This window comes from Nannospalax galili, unplaced genomic scaffold, assembly GCF_000622305.1.
Source record: "Nannospalax galili isolate Female #2095 unplaced genomic scaffold, S.galili_v1.0 scaffold1679, whole genome shotgun sequence".
Classification (NCBI taxonomy): domain Eukaryota; kingdom Metazoa; phylum Chordata; class Mammalia; order Rodentia; family Spalacidae; genus Nannospalax; species Nannospalax galili.
In genome coordinates this window covers 191178-213684 of record NW_008342927.1, presented here as the reverse complement: position 1 = coordinate 213684, position 22507 = coordinate 191178, and the positions used below count along the sequence as shown (strand labels likewise).

Here is a 22507-nt window from a genome sequence, read left to right as displayed (position 1 = left end):
CGGGGCCGCGGGGGAGCGTTCGCACCGGCCAGCCGCTTCCGCGGCGCCGGAGCCGGACGGCTGCCCGGTGTGCGTGTGGCGGCAGCACAGCCGCGAGCTGCGCCTGGAGAGCATCAAGTCGCAGATCCTGAGCAAACTGCGGCTCAAGGAAGCGCCGAACATCAGCCGCGAGGTGGTGAAGCAGCTGCTGCCCAAGGCGCCGCCGCTGCAGCAGATCCTGGACCTGCATGACTTCCAAGGCGACGCACTGCAGCCCGAGGACTTCCTGGAAGAGGACGAGTATCACGCCACCACTGAGACGGTCATTAGCATGGCCCAGGAGAGTAAGTGGGCTGTGGGGTGCAAGCGGTGCGGTGCAGGCTCGGGAAGGACGCCTGGCGCTAGCAAGCCCGGCGCTCCAGGCTGCCGCGTCCTGGAAGCCTTTTCTGCAAAACTTGATGGATTGGGGAGCGGGGCCACTCCACAGAACTTTTTCGAGCAGAGAAGATGGGCAGCGGAGTTGAGTGCACGCCGGGTCCCGGGAGGTGGCGCGTTGTGGAGGGGGGAGGGGAGCAAACTGGGCAGGTTGAGATTACTGCCTCCCACCCGTGTGCGGAGAAAGACCCAAGTTGAAGCAGCCCCAGGAAACTGGGACTCAACAGCGACTCCTCTGAAGCGCTAGGTGGGGAAGGCTGGAGAACAGAATTAGGAGGCGGTGGGACCCCCACGGTCCCAGCTGGGCCGCAGTGCCATCTTTCCCACTGCTCTGGCACCAGCACCTATACCCTGTCCGGTGCTCCGTAACGCGCCCACCGGCCTTTGGAGAACTGAGTGTTCCTATAACCCACCCAGGCATAGGATCCCAGAACCCTGTGTCCCTCTCAACAGCCCAGCCTTTCCATCCTGAGACAGGTCTCGCACTGGGTACCCCTAAGAGCCAGAAAAGCTGCGCCTTCCTGGTACAGAAAGAGCTCAGAGAACTCAACTCCACTACGCTTGAGGCTTAAAGGACTGTAATTTGGTTACTCAAACCTTAGCGTTCTTAACCTTATTTACCCGCTCTACTCGTAGCTGGACTTAAGAAGTCAGAGGACGATCCAAAGAAAAAGAACTAGATGAGAGGGATGGGGAGAACCCAGGCATCCGAACCCCTGGCCAAACGGAGGGTGAACACGTTAATAGACATGAGCTGCTTTGAAATTTTATGGCCTGGAAAATCCAGGCCAATACTACCGCCCCCACTGCCTGCTCTCCCTAGGGTCAGATGACTCCCTCTTCCCTTCCCCCACTGACTCCCCCCACCCCCCAGTTCCAGGGAACCAGGCCCTCTATTCCCTAGAGGTTTGGCAACTGCCCCCCCCCCTTGGTTTTATGACTTTGAGGGGTGGGTTTATTGGCAGATGGGTCATAAAAAGCTGGGGACTGAGGGGAGTCCTAGTGGTCCACCCCAATGATAGAGGCACAGGAACCCAGGTGTGCATCTGGAAGGTGGTGTGCCTGGCACTGCCACTCAATTTCTGCAGAACTCAACTCCAACTTGATCAGGGTTATAAAGAAAAAAGAAAATTCAAAGAACCAGAACACCAAACTGTGTGTGTGTGTGTGTGTGTGTATGTGTGTGTGTTTGCATGGAGATCTGATATTGGGTTCTCAGTCTCTCTTCTGTTCTTAAGGCTTCTACTTTTGGAAGCCAGGGTCAGTCTTCGATTGACTGAGAGCGGGGATGGGGGTGAGGATTCTGGAAAACAGTTGTTGAGGAATTGTGTGACCTGAAGTTTGCTTGAAGATTAAGGATTGAGAGAGAAAAGACACTCTGGTCTGTGAGGTGTATATAAGGATTTCCTGAGTGAGTGACCCAGCCCTGATCTCCCCACTGCCCCTCGCTGTCTTTAGCATCCCTTAGCCATAGGCATGAGCCCAGAAATAGCTCTGGCAGTGGGGAATGACAGGAAGTGAAGGGATCTTGCATGCATAAATTGGGCAATGCAGGTTAAGCCTCCAGGAGGGGGGCGCACACCAGCAGATGAGGTTGGGGTCTCACCCTAACTTATATTCTAGTACCAGCCCAGGACTTGGGTAACCAGGGTACTGGATTTCTAACCAGGTATTGTACTTCCCCTTTAAGAGTCTAGCTGCAACCTTATGGGAGGGAGGGGGAGTAGAGGGGAGGGGAGGGAGAGAGAGGGGGGAAAAGGAAAAAGAGACTTTTATAGTCTAATCCCCAGGGACCCGCTTTAATAAGAGACTTGTGCTCTGCTAATCGGGGGAGGTGTTTGTCAGCAGAGATGGCCTCTGCTCCCCTCCCCCTTCTCCCCTCCCCCAGCTAACCCTGGACCCCAGCCCCCACCCCTTCTAGGCTGTTCTGCCTGCCCTAGTTCTCTCTATCCCCTCAGTCTCCCACCCCAGCCTTCATCCTGGGAACCCAGCCCCCTGCCCTTCTGAGAGCCAAGCCCAGCCCCTCAGTTTGTCTCTCCTGTGCACACTAAGAGGCCCCTGCCCTCTCAGCCCAACCTTCTGCCCCTGGGCCTTCCAGCCTGAGTTGGGAGAGGGTGCGTGGTGGGGGGAGGCGGTGAGTAGGGAGGGGGTTGGGCCTTTGCTGAAAATAGTGCAATGACCTCTCTCCCCCTCCAGCACCGCCTACTAAACCTGACCTGCTGCCTGCCACCAACCAAATCAATCCAACACAGATGTGGCCCCTTCCCCTCCTCAACAGAGCTGGGCCTATGTGTGTGTCGGGGGCTCTCAAGTCACTTCCCTCTGTGGCTTTACCTGCTTCTCCTTTGTTCCTCCCTTTGCACCCTGTCATCCCTTCTTTATCCCAGTAAGTCTGACTCCCCCCTACCTCTAACCTCTTAACCCCTACCTTCATCTGACTAGCCCACCCTGTTTCCCAATTTCCAAACTTATTTCTTCTCTCTTTGATCTTCCTGCTTGTCCCATTCCTCATCCTATCTCCTCTAACCTGCCTTCATTCTGGCTCTTTTCATTCTTACCTCAATGACTACTTCCATATACACAGACATGTATGTGGATTTCCTGGTAACCCTTGTCTGAAGAAACCAGACTTGAGGGCTATCCCATTACCCTGCCTCAGCTTTTAGTGGGATATGTTTAGTTTTTAAAATGAACAAACCAGTATATATTGACAAGCCTTTATTTTTCAATGTCTAAAATGCTCAGAATTTGTATCACACTGAGAAGTTTAGTGGGTAAGGTTAGATATTGGCTAACAAGCCAGGCAATGGTTAAATATACTTTGGTTGCTGCCAAAAAACAGAGTTTAAGAAGAACCCTCAGTCTCCTGCCTGTCTAATTTAAGATAAGGGTTCCATCTAGCATGTACTCACTGAGTACTGCACTGAAGCCACAATGATGAAACAAGCGTCAACCCTCAAAGAGATGAGTGTCTAATGGCAAGAAACAGACCATTCCATCTGGGGCTGGTGGTGCAGTCATGTAACCCCAGATCTTTGAGAGACAGGCAGGAACGCAACCTAAGCTCAAGGCCTGCCTGAGCTATGGGGTGAATTCAAGACCAGCCTGGTCAACTTAGTGAGAAGGTCTCAATAATAAAGTGCTGGGGATGAAGCTCAGTGGTAGAGTGCTTGCCTAGTATGTGTGAGGCCCTTGGTTTGATAATCAGTAATACACATGTACACACACACACACGGACACACGCACACAGATGCACACACACACTGCACACACAAACCCTATGCTGCAATTAGAAATGATCTGCCATTGGATTGTTGCCCTTGGTTTGATAATCAGTAATACACATGTACACACACACACACACACACACACACACACACACTGCACACACAAACCCTATGCTGCAATTAGAAATGATCTGCCATTTGGATTGTTGCTTATCATTTCTGATGAGCTCAGTTATCTTCTCTAACCCAGAGGACTTTCCTAATCTCTGAATTTCCATTCCCTGACTCTACTCCTCTGTGTCTATTACCAGTGAAGCTCAAGTCAATAGGGTAACTGGGAGAACTACCAGAACACTGGGATCTTGGAAGAACCAAGGAAAAAGATGCTGCAGAAGGATTTTGTGTGTCATGTTTTGAATATATACTCATTAAGCACTTTCTTCCCCACCACATTTGGAAGGTCCTCTTCCTGGGGGTGATGGGAGCTAACCAGAGACAACTAATTTTAAGTCCTCTATGACTGTACAGATACCTGGATGTGATAGGCAAGGGCCTAGACTTTACCATACTTACATGGCTCTGGAGAGGCTCATTCGAGATTCTTCCTATCTAGAATGGGCATGCCTGTCCAAAGGACACATGATTTAGGGCATTCATAACTCATTTACAAGAGATTAGGAAGAGCTGGGCATGATGATACATCCTGTAATCTCAATGCTTGGGAGGCTGAGGCTGAAGGACTGCTGTAAATTGAGGCCTGCATGGGCTACATAGTGAATTCCAGGATAGCATAGGATACATAATAACAATCTGTCTCAAAACAATAAAACCCCAAAAGAGATTAGGACAAAGAACTGACAGGAGCTGGAATGGAAGCAGAAGAGTGCACCAAGAATCATCTTTGAGACCCTTTATAGTCTTGAACAAGGGAAAATGGTCAAAACGTAAAGTTAGGATGTTGAACCTTTGCAAAGACTTACAGGACTGGACTGAGCAAACAAAGGAAGCTCAAGGGAGAAAAGATGGCTGATTATAGTTGATTTGGTGTGTTGAATATCATCTCTGATGCTCTGGGCAAGTAGAAACAAGTTTCTCCCTTCCTCTAAAGCTGAGATGGGTATGTGTGCTGAGTGACGAGGAAGGGAGAGGGATGGGGTATCAGATACACAGGAAGTGCTGGGTAGTTCCATTCTGATGGGCATGCTATTGGGAATACAGAGCCTAGATCTGAATTCTGGTTTACTTTGTGAAATAAATTTAGCCCACACTCCTTCTCTCTGGACCCTGGGTTTCCTCTGCTGCCACCTTTTTTGTTTGTTGGGGTGGGAGTGAATGGGGTGCCACGCTCCACCTGCTCACTAGAGAAACCAGAGCAGAAGTGGGGAAAGGTGACCTGAGGACAGCAGGTATGATAGAGGCATAGCTTCTGTGAAGGATGTTCAAGATTCAGAAGTTGGAGACTAGCTGGAAGGAAGACCTCAGGTGGAGGGAGACATCCTTGATGACTATCTTTATAGGTCATTTGGTAGAGGGGAGCCTATAAGTCAGGAGAAATGGGATAGGAATGGGTGTAGATCAGTAAGTAAGATCCCAGAGATGAGACAGTTTGGGGCATCAGAGACAAAGTAGCCAACAACAGGTACAGGAAAAGGGTAAAGAAGAACTGGCAAACAAGCTGAGAAGAATCTCCTAAAGCCACCCAGGGCTGCTGAACTCCTCCACAAACACCCTTTGCTGATGTTGTGCCCCCTTCTCTCTTATCAGCGGACCCTGCAGTGCAGACAGATGGCAGCCCTCTCTGTTGCCATTTCCACTTCAGCCCCAAGGTGATGTTCACAAAGGTACTGAAGGCCCAGCTGTGGGTCTACCTTCGGCCTGTGCCCCGCCCAGCTACAGTCTACCTGCAGATCTTGCGACTGAAACCCCTAACTGGGGAAGGGACCACAGGGGGAGGGGGTGGAGGCCGGCGTCACATCCGTATCCGTTCACTCAAGATTGAGCTACACTCACGTTCCGGCCACTGGCAGAGCATCGACTTCAAGCAAGTCCTACACAGCTGGTTCCGCCAGCCACAGAGCAACTGGGGCATCGAGATCAACGCCTTTGATCCCAGTGGCACAGATCTGGCTGTCACCTCCCTTGGGCCAGGAGCTGAGGGTCTGGTGAGCAGGGGGCCTGAAGTGGTGGTGGACATGTGTAACCTGGCCCTAAAGAGATGGGGATTAGAAAAAGTAGATCAGGAATGTGAAGGGGGTTGGGGACCAGTGTTTTTTCTCTGGGGCCAGGAATTGATTCTAGAGGAGGTGGAGGTGGGGTGGCAACTATCACTTTTCAGGGATCTAAGCCAGGCAACAGCTGAAAACGGGATTTGGGGTGAAGTTGTCAGTTAATGGGAGATCCGTGGGAACACAAGAAACTGGCCCTTGTCTGGGCGTGGTAGTGCTTAATCCCAACACTAGGGAGGCCAGGCAGGACTGGGAGTTCAAGGCTATTCTCTGCCACATAGCAAATTTGAGGCCAGTCTGAGCTACATGAGATTCCATCTCAAAAAATAAAAAACCCAAATCCTTGGCCCTGGATGAGGTTCTGGGCTGAGGGTCTAATAAAGGTCAGGTTACCAGGAAAAAAAGTTAGGGAAAGGAAGAAATGGCTAAATGGGAAGAGAATGGGTAGAAGATGAGGACTGGGGGATAGAGCAGTGGACAGGTGAAGATATCAGTGGTTTCTGTTCTCATGCTCCTGTTGATAGGCAGGTAGGAAAGGACAGGGAAGAGAACTGTTCAGGGCTATGTCACATCTCTCTCCCCTCTCCCCGACCTTCAGCATCCTTTCATGGAGCTTCGAGTCCTAGAGAACACAAAACGGTCCCGGCGGAACCTAGGCCTAGACTGCGATGAGCACTCGAGTGAGTCCCGCTGCTGCCGATATCCCCTCACAGTGGACTTTGAGGCTTTTGGCTGGGACTGGATCATCGCACCTAAGCGCTACAAGGCCAACTACTGCTCCGGCCAGTGCGAGTACATGTTCATGCAAAAGTATCCGCACACCCACTTGGTGCAACAGGCCAATCCAAGAGGCTCTGCTGGGCCCTGCTGCACCCCTACCAAGATGTCCCCAATCAACATGCTCTACTTCAATGACAAGCAGCAGATTATCTACGGCAAGATCCCTGGCATGGTGGTGGATCGCTGTGGCTGCTCCTAAGGTGGGGGACAGTGGATGCCTCCCTCACAAACCCTATCCCAAGAACCCCAGCCCTGGTCCCCATCCCCTCAAGCCCTAGAGCTCCCTCCACCTCTTCCCATGAACATCACACCTTGTTCCCTGACCAAGTAGTGTGCAATACAACAGAGGGAGGCAGGTGGGGATGGAGAGGTGAGGGGTTGGGGGAAAGGAAGGGCAGTCAGGGTGGAATGTATCTGAGATTTGCAGGTGAGAAGGTTTGGCAAGAAGACAGAGATGTAGAGACAGGAAGAAGATGGAAGGATAGAGACAGACGAACAAACAGAGCAACACTGAGAAGGCAAAGGAATAGAGAGACAGAAGAGATAAGTGACTAGGCAAACACTGAGAAAGAGACTGAAATGGAGTAAAGTGAAAGCCCCACCCCAAGCTTCCTTTTTCCATCAGCAAGGTAAGAGGCTTGGTAGAGTTTGGGGAGTTCCCCTGACAACTCAGTAGGAGTAAATCAAAAATTCATTCTTAGCTTCTTCCCTCTCTCCCTCCAACAGTAGCCAGAGGAAGTGGAATGAGGCTGGGGCAAAGTAAGGATTTGGGGATTTTTTTTAATTTATTTATTTATTGTGATTTTTTTCATTTTTTGGTATTTGGCTTTACTGGAATACGAGGGATCCTGCCCACTATGCCTCCATTTGTCCCTTATTCCCCAAACCCTGCTCTTCCCTAATACCCACCTACTTAAGCACTTGTATTAAAGCCTCCAGGGTTGGGAATGGGAGTAAAGGGCAAGAGGGCTGACACATGAAGTTTCTAACCCATAATCACCCTAACCAACCTCCTTGAGCCAAACAGGTTGAACTGAGTGGTCATGGAAACAGTAAGAAGTTAGGACTTAAGAGCTGGGGGAGGGGAGCCCTCAACATCCAGAATCTGTGAGAGCCACTAACCTACCCCTCAGGCCCACCTTCATATTACTCAGCCAGAGGGTACAGCCTGCTTATGCCCAAATTCCCCTCAGCCAAGAGACCAAAGAGCCTGTGGAATGCCTCTGCTCTCAGCCTCTATCTTCAGGTCAATAAAAAGTAGAAATCCCAGAGTTCCCCAGGTCTGGGAAGGGTTAAGGGTCAAGAAAATAGTGAAGAGGCTGAAGGTTCAGAGCATTTGAACCCAAATCACTGCTCTGGGCTAGGGAATACAGCCAGCAGACCAAGGTGGAAGGGATTCTGAAGGGGGGACATTTTAGTCCCCCTACCCCAAAGCTCAGGGTGGAAGAAAGGAGAACAAGGGAGCAGAGTATCTATAATCTTTATCTTTTATTTTTGGAATATAGCAGTACCTGGCAACAGGAAGGGGACAGTACAATAGGGAAAGGCATATGACAAGGCCAGTTATAACAGAGGATGGGAAGGGTGGAGACTCTAGTTTGGAAGGCTAGGAAGCAGGAAGAGACTAGTTGCCACTTCAAGTTACTAGCTGGGCCCATTCATGCCTCCCACAATCCTGACCCACCCTCCTCTGGACTCATTGTGCCTCAATTTCTTCCCCTTGATGGAATGAGAAACAGCAGCACCCGCCACAGCCAAGAGATGAATTCTGAGCACTTACCACGGGCACTTTATGGACGTAAAATACCTCTCGCTGTGGGACTAGATAACCAGGGCACCAGAATAATGGCGAAGAGATGCGAGGCTTAATGGACAGGCTTCAGAATACAAGTTCCCCTCTGCCTCCCAGCTGGACAGTGCCTGAAGCCAAGGAGTTGAGAATCCCCACACCCCATCCATACCTCACCAGTGACCTCTTGGCTCTAGACCAGAGTCTGGGGGGTGGGGAAGGCTACAGCAAAATGGTCACTGGCAGAGACAGTAGTTATGGTCTGGTAGAAACAGGACTGAAGTAAAGCCTGACAAGGAAGGCTTGTTCTTCCTGAGAGCATGTCTCTCTCACTTGGACCAAACTATAGAAGTGACAAAGGTACGTGACTATCCTTAGCATCTTATTCCTATTCTCATAGTGAGAAAATGAGATAAGGTGTTTCCATAGGCAGGGGCTGTTAAGCCTTTCAACTCACGTCCCATGTAGCAGCTGTTAGCTCAAGCCTCTTCTCTGGTCCTGTTCATCCTTCTTTCTACCCCTGTCTTAAAGAATAAGACACATTTAACCATCAACATCCATCATATTTCCTTGATGGAAGAGAGGAACAGAAAAGCAGAGTGAAGATGCTATCTTCCAAGGTCAAATGCCTCTTGATCTTGGAAAAGGTAGGGGTTGGGCAATTAGGCATCAGGTTACTTCTCTCTAGAGAGCTGGGGCATTAAACTTGGAGGACACTTCAAATACTGCCCCTTTATTACCACCAAGTAAATACCTTTCCAAGGGGGAGGAGTTCTTATGAATACAAATCTGAGTTAAGTCTCAGTCCCCTGACCTTCTCTATCCTGTAAGAGGTGTGAGAATAAAGGGGTTTGAGGACATGACCTAGCAATTCAGCGGGAGCCAGCCCCTCTTCCCACACCTTACTTGTGGGCCTGGCCAGTGCTCCTCTGAACATATCATTATTAGTGTATTTCATTACTTTGTGTATTTGTTACATCATGTGTGTGATTGCCTTTGTAAAGGGTGTTTGAGGAGTACGGGGTTGACAGGGGCACTGGAATGCCAGGAAAGGACTGCTTTGCTGAAATCAAAGCTTCCTGGAAGGAACCACTGCAAAAAAGGCCATCAGACAGTTTTCAAGTTATGTGACAGAGGGCAAAGATGGCCATAGGGTGCTCTAGTTTTGGGATAGTCACATGACACAATCCAGCACTTGAACCTGAAAAAAGAAAAATAAAAGCAGTCAAAGAGTTTAGAATTCAGTGCTGAGCTCTCCCTAATCAAGCGTCACATTTATACCCAGAAGACCAAGAACTGAAGAGGATCTAAGAGAGGAAACCTTTTATTCTAGGATTAAGATGATGTCCTTGCAGCAAGAGAAAACACTAAGGGCATTTGGGTGAGGATTGGGACACGTAGTCTAAGGACGGACAGAGAATGGGAAAGGGAGGAGACCTACAGTAATTCTGGATACGAACAGTCCCAAAGATTACAAAAGCATTTCCTAGCCCCCACAGGATGAAAAATCTAAAATTTCTCTTGAAATGACCCTACAGAATGTCATCTGTCCTACTTTTCAGTCTTATAGTCCTAGGCTGCCTCGACAGTAACCCAAACTAAACCAAAGCTCTTTGCTTTGCCTATGTAACACAAGTGGCTGAGCATCTCAATCACTGAGCCCTCTATAAAAAGTTGCTCCCATGGGCCCACAACACAATTCCCAAGGCCTAAGAGATAGAGATGGCAAAAGAATCTTGCCTGAGTTGCACTGAGGATCCAAAGTGGTCAACTTGCTCTCTCCATTCCATTAGTTCTATCAGCAAATTGACCCCACCTTAGACCAATCAAAACACAGATTGAAAACAGGTGAGGTTGGGACTCGTAACAAATGTATTTTCTCCTTTTGCCCATTTGTTTCCTGCAAAGACATTTAGAAAAAACTGGGATGCCTTTTAAGTCTTCCTTTTCCTGATTCACCTTCCAAGCCAGTGCACAAGCAGCTAGCCTGTACTGTATCTTTGACAATTTTTTTTTTTTTTTTTTTTTTTTTTTTTTTTTTTTTGAGACAGGGTCTCACTATGTAGCCTGGCTGTCCTGGAACTATGTAGACCATACTGGCCTTCAACTCACAGAGATCCACCTGCCTCCGCCTCCCAAGTGCTAGGATTAAAGGTGAACACACCATACCCGGCATTACATTTTTTTATTCCGTGTATGGCTGTTTTGTGTGCACCCATGTATGCAGTGCCCACAGAAGTCAGAAGAGGATGTCGGATCCCAAACCAGTGTCTTCTGCAAAAGCAGTCAGTGCTCTTAACTGCTAAGCCATCTTTTCCAACCCCTTGTTTGTGAGTCTGGCTGGCCTGGAACTTATTCTCCCTCCCAAGTACTGGGGTTAAAAGCATGCACAACCATGCCAGGCTCCTCTGACAAGTTTTTGGATGTAAGGAGCAGCAAAAAAGTCACTATCCCAGGTGATAAGGTAAGCTTTCCTGTCAAGAAGCTAGATTCGAGGGGGTAATGCCCTGGCCTCTTCCCAGTCTTCAAACCTCCAAACAAATGCAGAAGGTATATTCATATACACAAGGGCCCAAATCACTCTACTCATCCAACTCCATCCTCTAGCTGGAACCTACTCAGGGAGGAAAAAAATTCCACTTATTCTAAATCTTCATTTTACTCTAGTAAACTTCAGAGCTAATATGTCTTAAATGACTACTATGCAAACTACAGGGTGGTATGTAATTTAGGCTAAGTACATAGTATTTAATTCTCACAGCAACCCTCACAATAGGGTTCCTATTGATATAAAATCTGGAAAGAGTCACAGAATGATTAATTTGCCCTGTCAGATTTCAGAGCCAATATGGTAGAATAAGGTAGTTTAACAAACAGTATTACATTGTAATCTAGTCTGTTAAATGATATGAAAGGTGGAAAACTAAATACAGGGACAACGGAAAGAATGAGAAAGCTGAGGAACACCTTTGGGTCAAAGGGACTGCAGAAGTGTGAAACCTTTTCCAAATCCTTTGGAGGGAAAACAAGAATCTGAAAACAAGAGAAAGAGGTTAGGGATGGGGATGTAGCTAGGTTTGTAGAGTGCTTTCCTGGTGTACACGGAGCACAGAGTTCCATCCCCAGCACTGCAGACTGCACGAAACCAGGCACAGACCTGGAATACAACACTCAAGAAGAGGAGGCAGGAAGATCAGAAACTCAAGGTCATTCTCAGCTACACAGCATGTTTGGGGCTAGCCTGGGCTACATGAGGCCCTGTCTTGGGAGAAAAAAAAAGGTTGGAATTTTGAGGGAATTCAATAATCTGACACCAGTGGCATTGCCTGTCAAAGGACTCATGTAGAAGAAGTTTTGAAAAAGTTCTTCCCTATAGCCTTCACCCTGACAGAAGCATTAGCTGACTGACTACCTTCAGCATTTCTCAGCTGGAGCAAAATGGACTGGCATTTAGGGTGATGATGGTGAGAAAGAGAATGAGCCTAGAGAGCCATAGTAAGCTGCAGATTCACAGCTAAGGAAGCCAGTTCCTGCCACAGCTTTTACAGACTCCATTAAGAGCTAGGTATGTAGGGAACGTCAATGCTGATCAGCTACAAGAGGGAGGCTGAGAGATAAGGAGGAGAGTATTTGGATTCCAGATAGAGAATTCCAAGCCTAGATGTTTGTCTAGCCAAACAAAACAAAGACTTAGATTTAAAGACTAAATTAGTAAACACAGGCTTCTCAACTCTTCATGCTCCATGAATGGAATGACTATGAGACAGAAAGAAGAGGACTTGATGGCCAGTCTTAGAGGCTAGAGAAGCTTCTGACCAACTATTATGAAAAATTGTAGAAATAAAGGGTTAACTAAAAAAAAAAAGAAAGAAAATCTCAGTACATTTGAGAAACACTATACAAGATTTGGGGAAAGCACTGAGTAAAGACAATTACATCTTAATAGAATCAGGCAGGTAGGATGGCTCAGTAAAGTGCCTGCCGCTCAAGCAATGAGAACCTGAGTTTGGAACCCCAGCACCCAGCAGCATGGAATCTGTCTCTAGGGGACAGAGCTCTCTGGAAATTATTGGCCAGCCAGCCTGGCTAAATCAGTGAACCCAGGCTCAGTAAGAGACTGTCTCAATAAACAAGGTAGTGATCAAAGAAGAAAGCTGATGTGGACCTCTGGCCTACACATGCACAATCTGTCTCCACCTACGCATTCATCTCTCTCTCTTCTCTCTCTCTCTCTCTCTCTCCCCCCCCTAATAAAACCATTAAGAGGATCCTACCAGGTGTGTTAGCAATCCCAGCAGAATCAGGAGGATGCTGTAAGTTTGTGAAGCCAGTCTAGATCACATTGTACAACTCTGTCTCAAAACCAAGGGGGACAGTGTGCAGAAAGAATCCTAGGTAGTAAAGCTAAATATGTCCCTAGAATGTTATGGAGGATAAAAAATAGTTCCCACACTGCTTCATCCTATTACCAGTATCTGTTTTATTCCCTCAACTTTTTACTAAATATTTAAACCATCCGGAGGTATAAACACTGAATACACTTAAAATCTGTCCCGATACAGAAAAGATTCTCTCTGGTTTTCAGGCGGAGACATCAAAGAAAGAAAAAAAGTTGTTTTAGGGCTGGAGAGATGGCTCAGCAGTTAAGAGCAGTGACTGCTCTTGCAGAAGACCCGGGTTCGATTCCCAGCCCCCAAATGGTGGCTACGAACTGTCTGTAACTCCAGTTCCAGGGGAATCCAATACCCTCTTCTGACTTCCATGGCACTGCACAACACGGGTGCACTCACATACATGCAGGCAATACACTCATACACATAAAATAAAAATAATATATTTTAAAAAGGAAAAAGTCTGGAGAACATAGCCTGAAGTAAAAAAAGGGAGGCTAACAGAAGAGAATGGGAGAAAAGGCTAAGTCACTAATTGTATGATTTGGATGAGAAGGGAACAAATATTTAACCAACTTTCTCTCTCTTCAGTTTTCCTAATAACTCAGAAGGAGCAAAATTTACAACAAATCCAGAATCTTCGGATCTGCTCTCCACGGCAGTTTTCCTAAAGTACCTAAACTTAGGTTCCTGCTTTTCTTCCAACCAGAGACTTGTGCAGAGGGTTTTTGTTGTTTTCTAAAAATAGGGTCTCATTGTTTAACTGGCAGGCCTTGAAATCGAGTGATCCACCTACTTCTGCTCTGTAAGTGCTGTGATTACAAGTACATATCATGCTTGGTGGTAAAGGATTATGGGAGGAAAGCTGAACTATTAACTTTTTTTTAAATTGTATTTTATATATTATCAGTGTATTGCCTTATGCATATAAGTGCACCTGTGTTGTACAATGCCTGCAGAGGTCAGAAAAGAGCATCAGAGCCCCTGGAACTGGAGTTATGGATGGTTGTTAGCCACCATGTCAGTGCTGGGAACCAAACCTGGGTCCTCTGCAAGAGCAGTCAGTGCTCTTAACTGCTGAGCCAACGCTCCAGCCCCAAGCTATTAACTTTTTATTCGTCACAAACCCATCTAGGTTTTGGGTAAAGGACAAAGATTATACCACAGCAACACAGGATCTAATTATGGTAGCAAAGTTTTCAGGTAAGCTATCAGACTTTTAACTTTTATGACTTTTCTAAAGAAAATCCCCCAAACCAAGCTTTTATATGAAGACTTAAATGAGAAACCCAGGGCTGGAGAGATGGTTTAGTGGTTAAGAGCACTTGCTCTTGCAGAAGACCTGGGTTTAGTTCCCAGCACCCTTATCAGGCAGCTCACAACAGGGGATCTGATGCCCTCTTCTGGCCTTTGTGGGTGCCTGCATGAACATACAAACAGGCACACACACATACATACATATAAGTTTTAAAAAAAGGATAATAAATGAGAAACCCAATGACAGGTGCATGCTGTAATCCCAGTTCTCAGAGAAGGCCAGATAAGAAGGCTGCCTGGACTTCAAGGCTTCTCTGGGCTATATCCATGTACCAGTTCAGGCTACATAGTGAGAACTTGTCTCAAAAACCAGGAAAGGAAAAAGAGAGGGTGGGAGAGAAGAGACAAAAACCTTATGTTAACATATCAAAAAGAAGTCCTAAGTACCAAGTTTCAGATATAACTTGAAATGCAAACAAGCAACCTGCTTGGGAGCGCCAAACTTTTCCTAAGTAGGTGGTTTGGCAAGGAAAATGAATTTTAATGATATCCAAGACACATTAAATCACCAAAACTACAATAGCACACTTTTGCAACAGAAAAGCACAACCTGGCACAGAGCTTAACTAGAAAGTGAAAGCAGGTTTGGGGTGTAGCTCAGCAGTAATGTGCTTATGTAGTATGTGCAAGGCTCTGTGTTCAATCCCCAGTACTTGGGGGTGGGGGCTAGAGGAGACACATCTAGTTCCACTCATGTTCTCAATGATCTAGGCAACAACTGCTGACATCTCCTGCCATGCTTTCGATTTCTATACTTTCTTCTACTTTAGGGGTAGCCAGCTCATCTGCTTTCTTGAGCTATATAAACAAGGTCTCACACACTGACTTCTGCTAAATCAAACAGTACCATGACAGGTCATACTGGAAAACGGGCCCTTCCTTTACTATGGACTTTACTTTATAAATAAAACTTCATTATTAAAATCATTAGCTCTTATATTTTTCATTTCCTAAAATCTTGAATGTCCCCCCCCCCTTTTTTTTGGTCTTTTTTGAGACAGGGTCTCCCTGTAGTCCCAGCTGACCTCAACTCACTATGTAGACCAGGCTGGCCTTGAACTCACAGAGATTCTCCTGCCTCTGCCTCCCAAGTGCTGGGACTAAAGGCGTGCGCCACCATACCCGGCTGTTTTCCCTATTTTATCTCAATGGGTCACGTCAACCTTCTAAAGCAAACACTTGGGGTAACTTGGTCTTGTCATGGAAAATAAAAATAAAAGCATGTTGTTAAGTATGAAGATAATACGTAGGCTTAAAAGGCAGACTCAATCCTCTTCCTTATCTTCTTTTCCAAGGGATAAAGGCGTTATAGCTAAGGCCCCCAAATTTCTGCCTCTGAAACTCCCTCTATCTGGTCTAATGTGGCTCCAGGAACCTTTTTAAAAGGAACACCTAATAAAACACATGTTCTCTTTTCTTTCCTTTTTTATTAACAAGCAAAATAATTAAAAACAAAAACACAACAACCTTAAAGGTAGAAGAACAGTTAAGTCAAACTGCTGCTGCTAGAGTTCATGGATGTACCTGAGGTACACACATGCTTCCTCACTGCAATGGGAAGGATGTAGGCACATGACTGTGCATTTAGGTTTAGGTGTATATATATATATATATATATATATATATATATATATATGTGTGTGTGTGTGTGTGTGTGTGTGTGCGCGTGCGTGTGTGTGTGTTTATGAGAATTTTGGAAATGGAAATCACTCGTGTGTGTGTGTGTGTGTGTATGAGAATTTTGGAAATGGAAATCACTAGGTCACTAGGTAGCAGAAAGCATGAAGAACTTTTCATTATGCAATCCCAAAGCGCTCTGCTCTTTTCCTCTTCTTTGCCTGTAAGGAAAAAGAAGAAAAGAATTAGCCTGTAAGACAATGGGAGAGTAAGTTCCTGGCTGTTCTGATCAAACTCCTATGAACTGTCACAAGATCTAAGGGACAACTCAGACCTCAAGTCAGAGATTTCATTCCTGAGTCCCTCCATTATATATGGTCAGAGCTGGGGACGTTTAGTGAAAAAGAAGGTGAGAAGATTAAGGGGAACCAGGGGAGAGAAGGAAGAGCATAGTGGCAGAAAATGGAAAGATTTCCTGAAGAAGAAAAGATGATTCAGCCTTCAAATAAGCTAGCTTGGAAATAATTTGTCGTTAACATGGTAGGGAAAGTCTTCCAACCAGTGGAAGATGGGCGATTTCAGAGGGCAAAAGGTTAATCAACACCAACCACAGAGGGAGAGGTGGTGGGGATGCTCTTTTGAACAGTCAGGATGAGGCAGTAGCTCTGCCTTAGGCCTACAGTCCAAGAGAAGCATGCAAATCTTCAGTGCTAACAGAATAAATTGGAGGAGGAAGGGTGTTTGCAAGAAGTCCTTGTTATGGATCTCTTAAGGAAGGCATCGCCAGAAAGAGGCCACAAAATCAGACAGTGGGAGCTTTTCCTTTCATGAGTGACACACAAAAACCACTTGTCTTTCATCTTCACTTCAGTTACTGTCCCAGAACACCTTTCTGTAGTCAATTCACACTGAAGATTTAATAGATTTTTTTTATTTATTATTTTTACTTTTATGTGTATGCATGTATTGCCATGCAATGCCTGCAGAGAACAGAAGAGGCTGTTGGAGTCCCTGGAACTGGAGTTACAGACAGTTGTTAGCTGCCATGTAGGTTCTGGGATTTGAACCTGGGTCTTCTGCAAGAACAGCCAGTGTTCTTAACCGCTGAGCCATCTCTCTAGCCCTTAATACAGATTCTTAAAAAAAAAAAATCTGAATATATTCAAGTCACACTCACTCCACTTGGACTGACACAATTCCTTGGAAACAAACAAAACTGGTTTATGTAAACAGCATTAGTGTCAGAAGTTACTACTTCCTTATAAGCACTCACTCTTCTAACAAAAGCCACTGTTCTTTCAACCATTCAATCCTCAAGCCAATGACCTACTTAGTGCAATACCTGGCTTATAGCTTCCTTAAGGAGGAAGTGATTCTAACCAGAAATGAAAAAAAGCTTCAGTTTACTTTGAGTTCATCCTGGTAAATCAGTAAGCAAGCAGATACAAGTAGCATTTTATTTCAGTAGCACAAAATATACTGATTCTTCAGCTTTTTTCCTAGTAAAGAGTGTTATATCAGCCAGGTGTGGTGGTGCATGCCTTTAATCCCAGTACTTGGGAGGCAGAGGCAGGTGGATCTCTGTGAGTTTGAGGCCAGCCTGGTCTACATAGCAAGTTCTAGGTGGGCTGGGGTTACAGGGAGACCCTGTCTCCAAAACACCCCCCCCCCAAAAAAGAGTATTATATCAATTTAACTGTGATTTTTCATGGTTTATGAGACTGACTCTGGACATTAACTCATAAAAACACTTTAGGGGATAGGGAGATGGCTTACATGGTAAAGTATTTGCCACCATGCCCAGTCTTAAACAGTTTTTTGAGGGCTTGTTTCAGCAGTTACAGTAAAAGAAAAAAAAAAGGGCAAATCTTTCATTTTGGTTTCTTTTCTTTCTTATTTTCTTTTTCCTAGAAGTACTAGAGATTGAATCTGGGGTTTCATACACATAAACTGCACCACAACCTCTAACATTCTCTTTCATTTGGGGGAACCATTTGTAAATAAAGTTATACTAAGAAGTGAGCTTTCTTTCCATTTCTACCATCTTTGAGCCTGTGGAGGCCTGCTGGAAACAGAACTTCTAAAACGCAAAGTATGTCTGGAAGGCTGTGGTACAAGACTATTTTTATTGGCTATAAGCGGGGTTTCCAGAACCAATGGGAACACATAGCTCTTCTTAAAATTGAAGGTGTTCCCAAGATGAAACTGAATTTAACTTAAGCAAAGGATGTGCTTAGATATAAAAACAAAAAAACCCAACAACACAACTGCCTTTAATCCCAGCATTGAGGAGGCAGAGGCAAACAGATCTCTGAATTTGAGGCCTCGTGGCAAACTGAACAAAACCAATCTGGAGAATGATAACTCAGGTCCATGGAAACAGTGGCATGGTTTGTGTCAAATTCCAAAGCAATCTCATGCCAAGACTACTAGACAGAGAATTATGTGATGCTATACCCCTTGAGGATTTAAACTAATAAAAAATAATAATAAAGATGGCTCTATTAACAATAACAAAGATTGAGAAGTTGGGGAGATGGCACAGTTGGCAAAGTAACTGCCACATCAAGCACAAAGACCTGAATTTGTATCTCCAGTAGCCATGTGAAATCTGGGCATGGTGGTACGTATCTGTAAACCTAGTAGACAGAGTATAAAGACAGGCAGATCCTCAGAGTGACCTCTAATTTCAGTAGGAGACACAGTCTCAACAAATAGAGGGACTAGAAAAATGGCTTAATGGCTAAGAGCACTTCCTGCTGTTGCAGAGGAGCTGGGTTTGGTTCCCAGCGCCCATATGGTGGCTAGCAACTACCTCTCACTCCAGTTCCATGGTACCTGATGTTCTCTTATGGCTTGCTGGCATCAGGCATGTACATGGTGCACATATATACATGCAGGCACTCATATATACATACGAAGTGTACAAAGTGGATGCCACACAAGCCTGGCAATCTGAGTTCAATCCCTAAAACCCACGTAAAGGTAGAAGGAGAGAACCAACTCCACAAAATTGTCCTCTGACCCTCATAAGCATGTCCTTGCACACAAATAATAAACAAAGTGGAAAGTGATAAGAGGAAGACATAAAAAAAAATCTACTACTTAATACTACAAAATGATTTAGAGACCCCATTCCAAGCATCCATCCATCCAACCATCCATCTATCCATCTATCTTGAGACAGAGTCTCATTATCCATCCATCCAGCCAGCCAGCCAGCCACCCACCCATCTATCTTGAGAGAGAGTCTCAGTATGTAGCCCTGACTGACATGAACTCACTATGTAGACCAGACTGTTCTCAAACTCAGAGGGATCTGCCTGCTTCTGTCCCCAGAGTTCTGGGATTAAAGGTGTATGTCACCCCACCCCATCCCCAAGCATCTTAGATAAAATCTAAAATATTTTAAATATTTTATTTATTTTTATTTTACGTGTATGAGTGTATTGCCTGCATGTGTGTAAGTGCACCCATGTCATGCAATGCCTGCGAAATCAGAAGAAGGCATCAGATTCCCCTGGAACTGGAGTCATGGATGGTTGTTAGCCACCATGTGGGTGCTGGGAATCAAACCCAGGTCCTCTCCAAGAGCAGTCAGTGCTCCTAACCGCTGAGCCATCTCTCCAACCCAAAATCTAAAATCTTACATATTTTATTTTATTTTTTATGTGTATGCCTGCATGTAGGTAAGTGCACCATGTCGTGCAATACCCACGGAAGACAGAAGAGGCTGTCAGACCCCCTGGAACTGGAGTTACAGACAGCTGTTAGCTGCCATGTGGGTGCTGGGATTTGAACCTGGGTCTTCTGCAAGAGCAGTCAGTGTTCTTAACCGCTGAGCTATCTCTCCAGCCCCTATTTTATCTTTAAATCTTTCATTTATTTATTTTATTTTATGTGTACGAGTGTATTGCCTCCATGTATGTGAGTGCACCCATGTCATGCAATGCCTTGGAGGTCAGAAGAGGGTATCGGATTCCCTTGGAACTGGAGTTGAGAACAGTTTTTAATCCCAGCACTTGGGAAGCAGAGGCAGGCGGATCTGGTCTACATAGTGAGTTCCAGGACAGCTGGGGCTACAGGGATACCCTGTTTCAAAAAGACCCCCCCCCAAAAAAAACCAAAACTAAAACAAAACAAAAAAACGGTTTTTAGCCGCTTTGTAGGTGCTGGGAATCAAACCCAGGTCCTCTGCAAAAGCAGTCAGTGCTCGTAACCACTGAGCCATCTCTCCAGCCCTGAAAATCTTTTTTTAAAAAAATATAGGTTTGTTTCATTTGTTCTTAAAAGTCTGCCTTTGTGGTAGACATATTATCTCCATTTCTGGGACAGTAAAATTAAGGCTCAGCACAGTACTGTAACTTACAAGAAATACTAAGTAGCAGAGTGACTTTTTGTTTTGTTTAGAGAGGATACTACTAAGCAGACTTAGCTGGCTTGGTACTTACTCAGACCACAGTATCCTTGAACACATGGCAATCCTCCTGCCTCAGTCTTCAGAGACACTTACACCAGTTCACCTAATTCTAAATCTCCTGCTCTTGACTACTAGGCTAACAGACTCAAATACTGAATTATTCTGTGACTACCTTATCCTGAAAAACATTCTAAAGCAAAAGTCAAATATGCCTGTGGGCACTTAAATATTTATTTTTATTTGTGTGTGTGTGTGTGCTCCCATGCACGTGAAGAAGCCAGAAGTATTGGATCTCTTGGAGCTGGAGTTCTAAGTGGCTGTAAGCCTACTGGATATGGGCACTAGGAACCAAATCCTGTCCTCTGCAAGAGCAGCAAGCTCTCTTAACCACTGAGTCATCTCTCTGGCCTCATTTTGGGTACTTAAGTAGGCTAGGCATAGGTTGCCAAATAAAAAGCCCAGTGCTGGATGTGGGATACCTCTCTTGGAACCATTAGTTGAGGGTGTCCCAAAGACCCACAAAACAATATAGGCTATTGCCCTTACTCTTGGTTGCTCACTAGAACTTGATGGCAAGACCTTATTGCTGAAGACACCACATACTTTGGTCATAAGACATGGAGAAATCAAGTTGATACTGAAGAAGTTTCCTAGCTGCTGGTCAGCTTTCATGGTACCAGAAGGTGCTATGTAAACTGCTGGGGAAAAGTCATCAACAGTCTTAGTCAGCTGTGAACCTATGAACTACAATAATGACCAGGGTGGCAAGACATGCCCATTGTTACAATAGTGGCAGGAGGAAACACAAGCCTGGTACTGTAATCTGGCCAAGAACATATAGTTGGAGAGCTCAGAGGCCCTAGGGGTGAGCCTACTACAATTATTTTACTAAACGGACAGAGTCAAACTGTCCTCTAAATTAGTATCTCTAGACCTATAGATGAGTGCAGCTCTCAGACCTCATCAGAGAAGTTTCTTTGTGCAGTGGATGGTGATTAACACAGAAACTCACAGCTGATCAAAGTACAGAGGACAAGAGCCAGTAGAGTGCTCATCTACACATGGGACATCTATATCACTCTCCCACAAGGCTCGGGGATCACTGCAGAAGAGCCAGAAAGATAAGGGTCAGAGGTCAGGGAGAACCAGAGCAAAGCAGGGTCTTCTGGACATGACAGGACTGCTGCCCTCGTGAACTCCCAGCAGCTGTGGTGGCCTGCACAGGATCAAGCCAGTCAACATTATAGCATGGAGTTCCCACCCCTGAGGAAACACTGATAGCTTCTGGGAGAGGGAAAGTCAGTTTTGTTTAAGGGTGTAGTCTCTGGTTGGGCAATCACCACCCAGTGGATGAGTGGATAGTCTCATGCCCACGATTAAGTATATGGGCAGCACAAATTGGACTCTTATAGTTTATTTTTATTTTACTTTATTTTGGCTTTTTGAGACAAGGTCTCCCTGTAGCCTCAGCTGGCCTGGAACTCACTATGTAGACCAGGGTGGCCTCAAACTCACAGAGATCAGCCTGCCTCTGCCTCCCAAGTGCTAGAATTAAAGGCATGCGCTACCATACCCAGCTTATGGTTTATTTCTAAAAAGTTGACTGCCAGGCCTGGTGACACACCTTTCATCCCAACACTCTAGGAGGTAGAGGCAGGTATATTTTTTCTGAGTTCTAGGCCAGCCATGTTTACATACTGAGACACTGTCTCAAAAAAACAAAACTTGGGGCTGGAGAGAGAGCTCAGCAGTTAAGAGTACTGGGTGCTCTTACAAAGGACCCACATGGCAGCTAACAACTATAGGTTAACACCAGTTACAAGGGAATCCAATGCCTTCTTCTGACTTCCACAGGCATTGCACAGCATGGGTGCACCTACATGCAGGCAATACACTCATACACATAAAATAAAAACAAACTTTTTAAAAAAATTAAAAAAAAAAACAAGAAAACAAGCAAAAAAAAAATCAAACGAATGAAACAACAAAAAACCCAAACAAACAAATGCTAAAACCAAATGCAGGGGCAGTGAGACAGATTGGAAGGTTAAAGCATTTGCTGCCAAGTCTGACTTCAATGTCTGAGACCCACATGGTGGAAGGAGAGAACTAACCTGTCCTCTGATCTCCACAAGCTTGTTATGGCACACATGTACGCCCCCCCAACATATAAATGAAAAAAAATTATTAAAAAAAAAAAGTTGGGCTGGGCGTGGTGGTGCACGCCTTTAATCCCAGCACTTGGGAGGCAGAGGCAGGCAGATCTCTGTGAGTTCAAGGCCAGCCTGGTCTACATAGTAAGTTCCAGGACAGCTGGGGCTACAGGG

At 45.7% G+C, this 22507-nt stretch overlaps 2 protein-coding genes across 3 annotated transcripts in view; one reads left to right on the top strand and one right to left on the bottom strand.

Moving 5' to 3' along the window:
- Position 1: 1 nt before the first annotated feature.
- Gdf11 (growth differentiation factor 11) lies at positions 2-9679 on the top strand (the record flags this gene model as incomplete). The annotated part of the gene is made up of 3 exons (XM_017799618.2): positions 2-323; positions 5406-5803; positions 6465-9679. Coding segments are annotated over 3 exons (1101 nt in total), but the record flags the coding sequence as incomplete, so codon positions are not given.
- A 6102-nt stretch (positions 9680-15781) lies between these two features.
- The window catches only part of Sarnp (SAP domain containing ribonucleoprotein), a 67458-nt gene continuing 60732 nt past the window's right edge, over positions 15782-22507 (bottom strand). Inside the window, exons 11-12 of one of the 2 annotated variants that reach the window (XR_003850452.1) lie at positions 15857-15981; positions 15782-15806 (exon numbers count right to left, since the gene is read on the bottom strand). Coding sequence is in view for 1 of the 2 variants with exons in the window: in XM_008838991.3 (XP_008837213.1) it covers positions 15940-15981 (42 nt within the window). In the remaining variant the exon portion in view is untranslated. The other variant, XM_008838991.3, reaches the window with a different exon arrangement.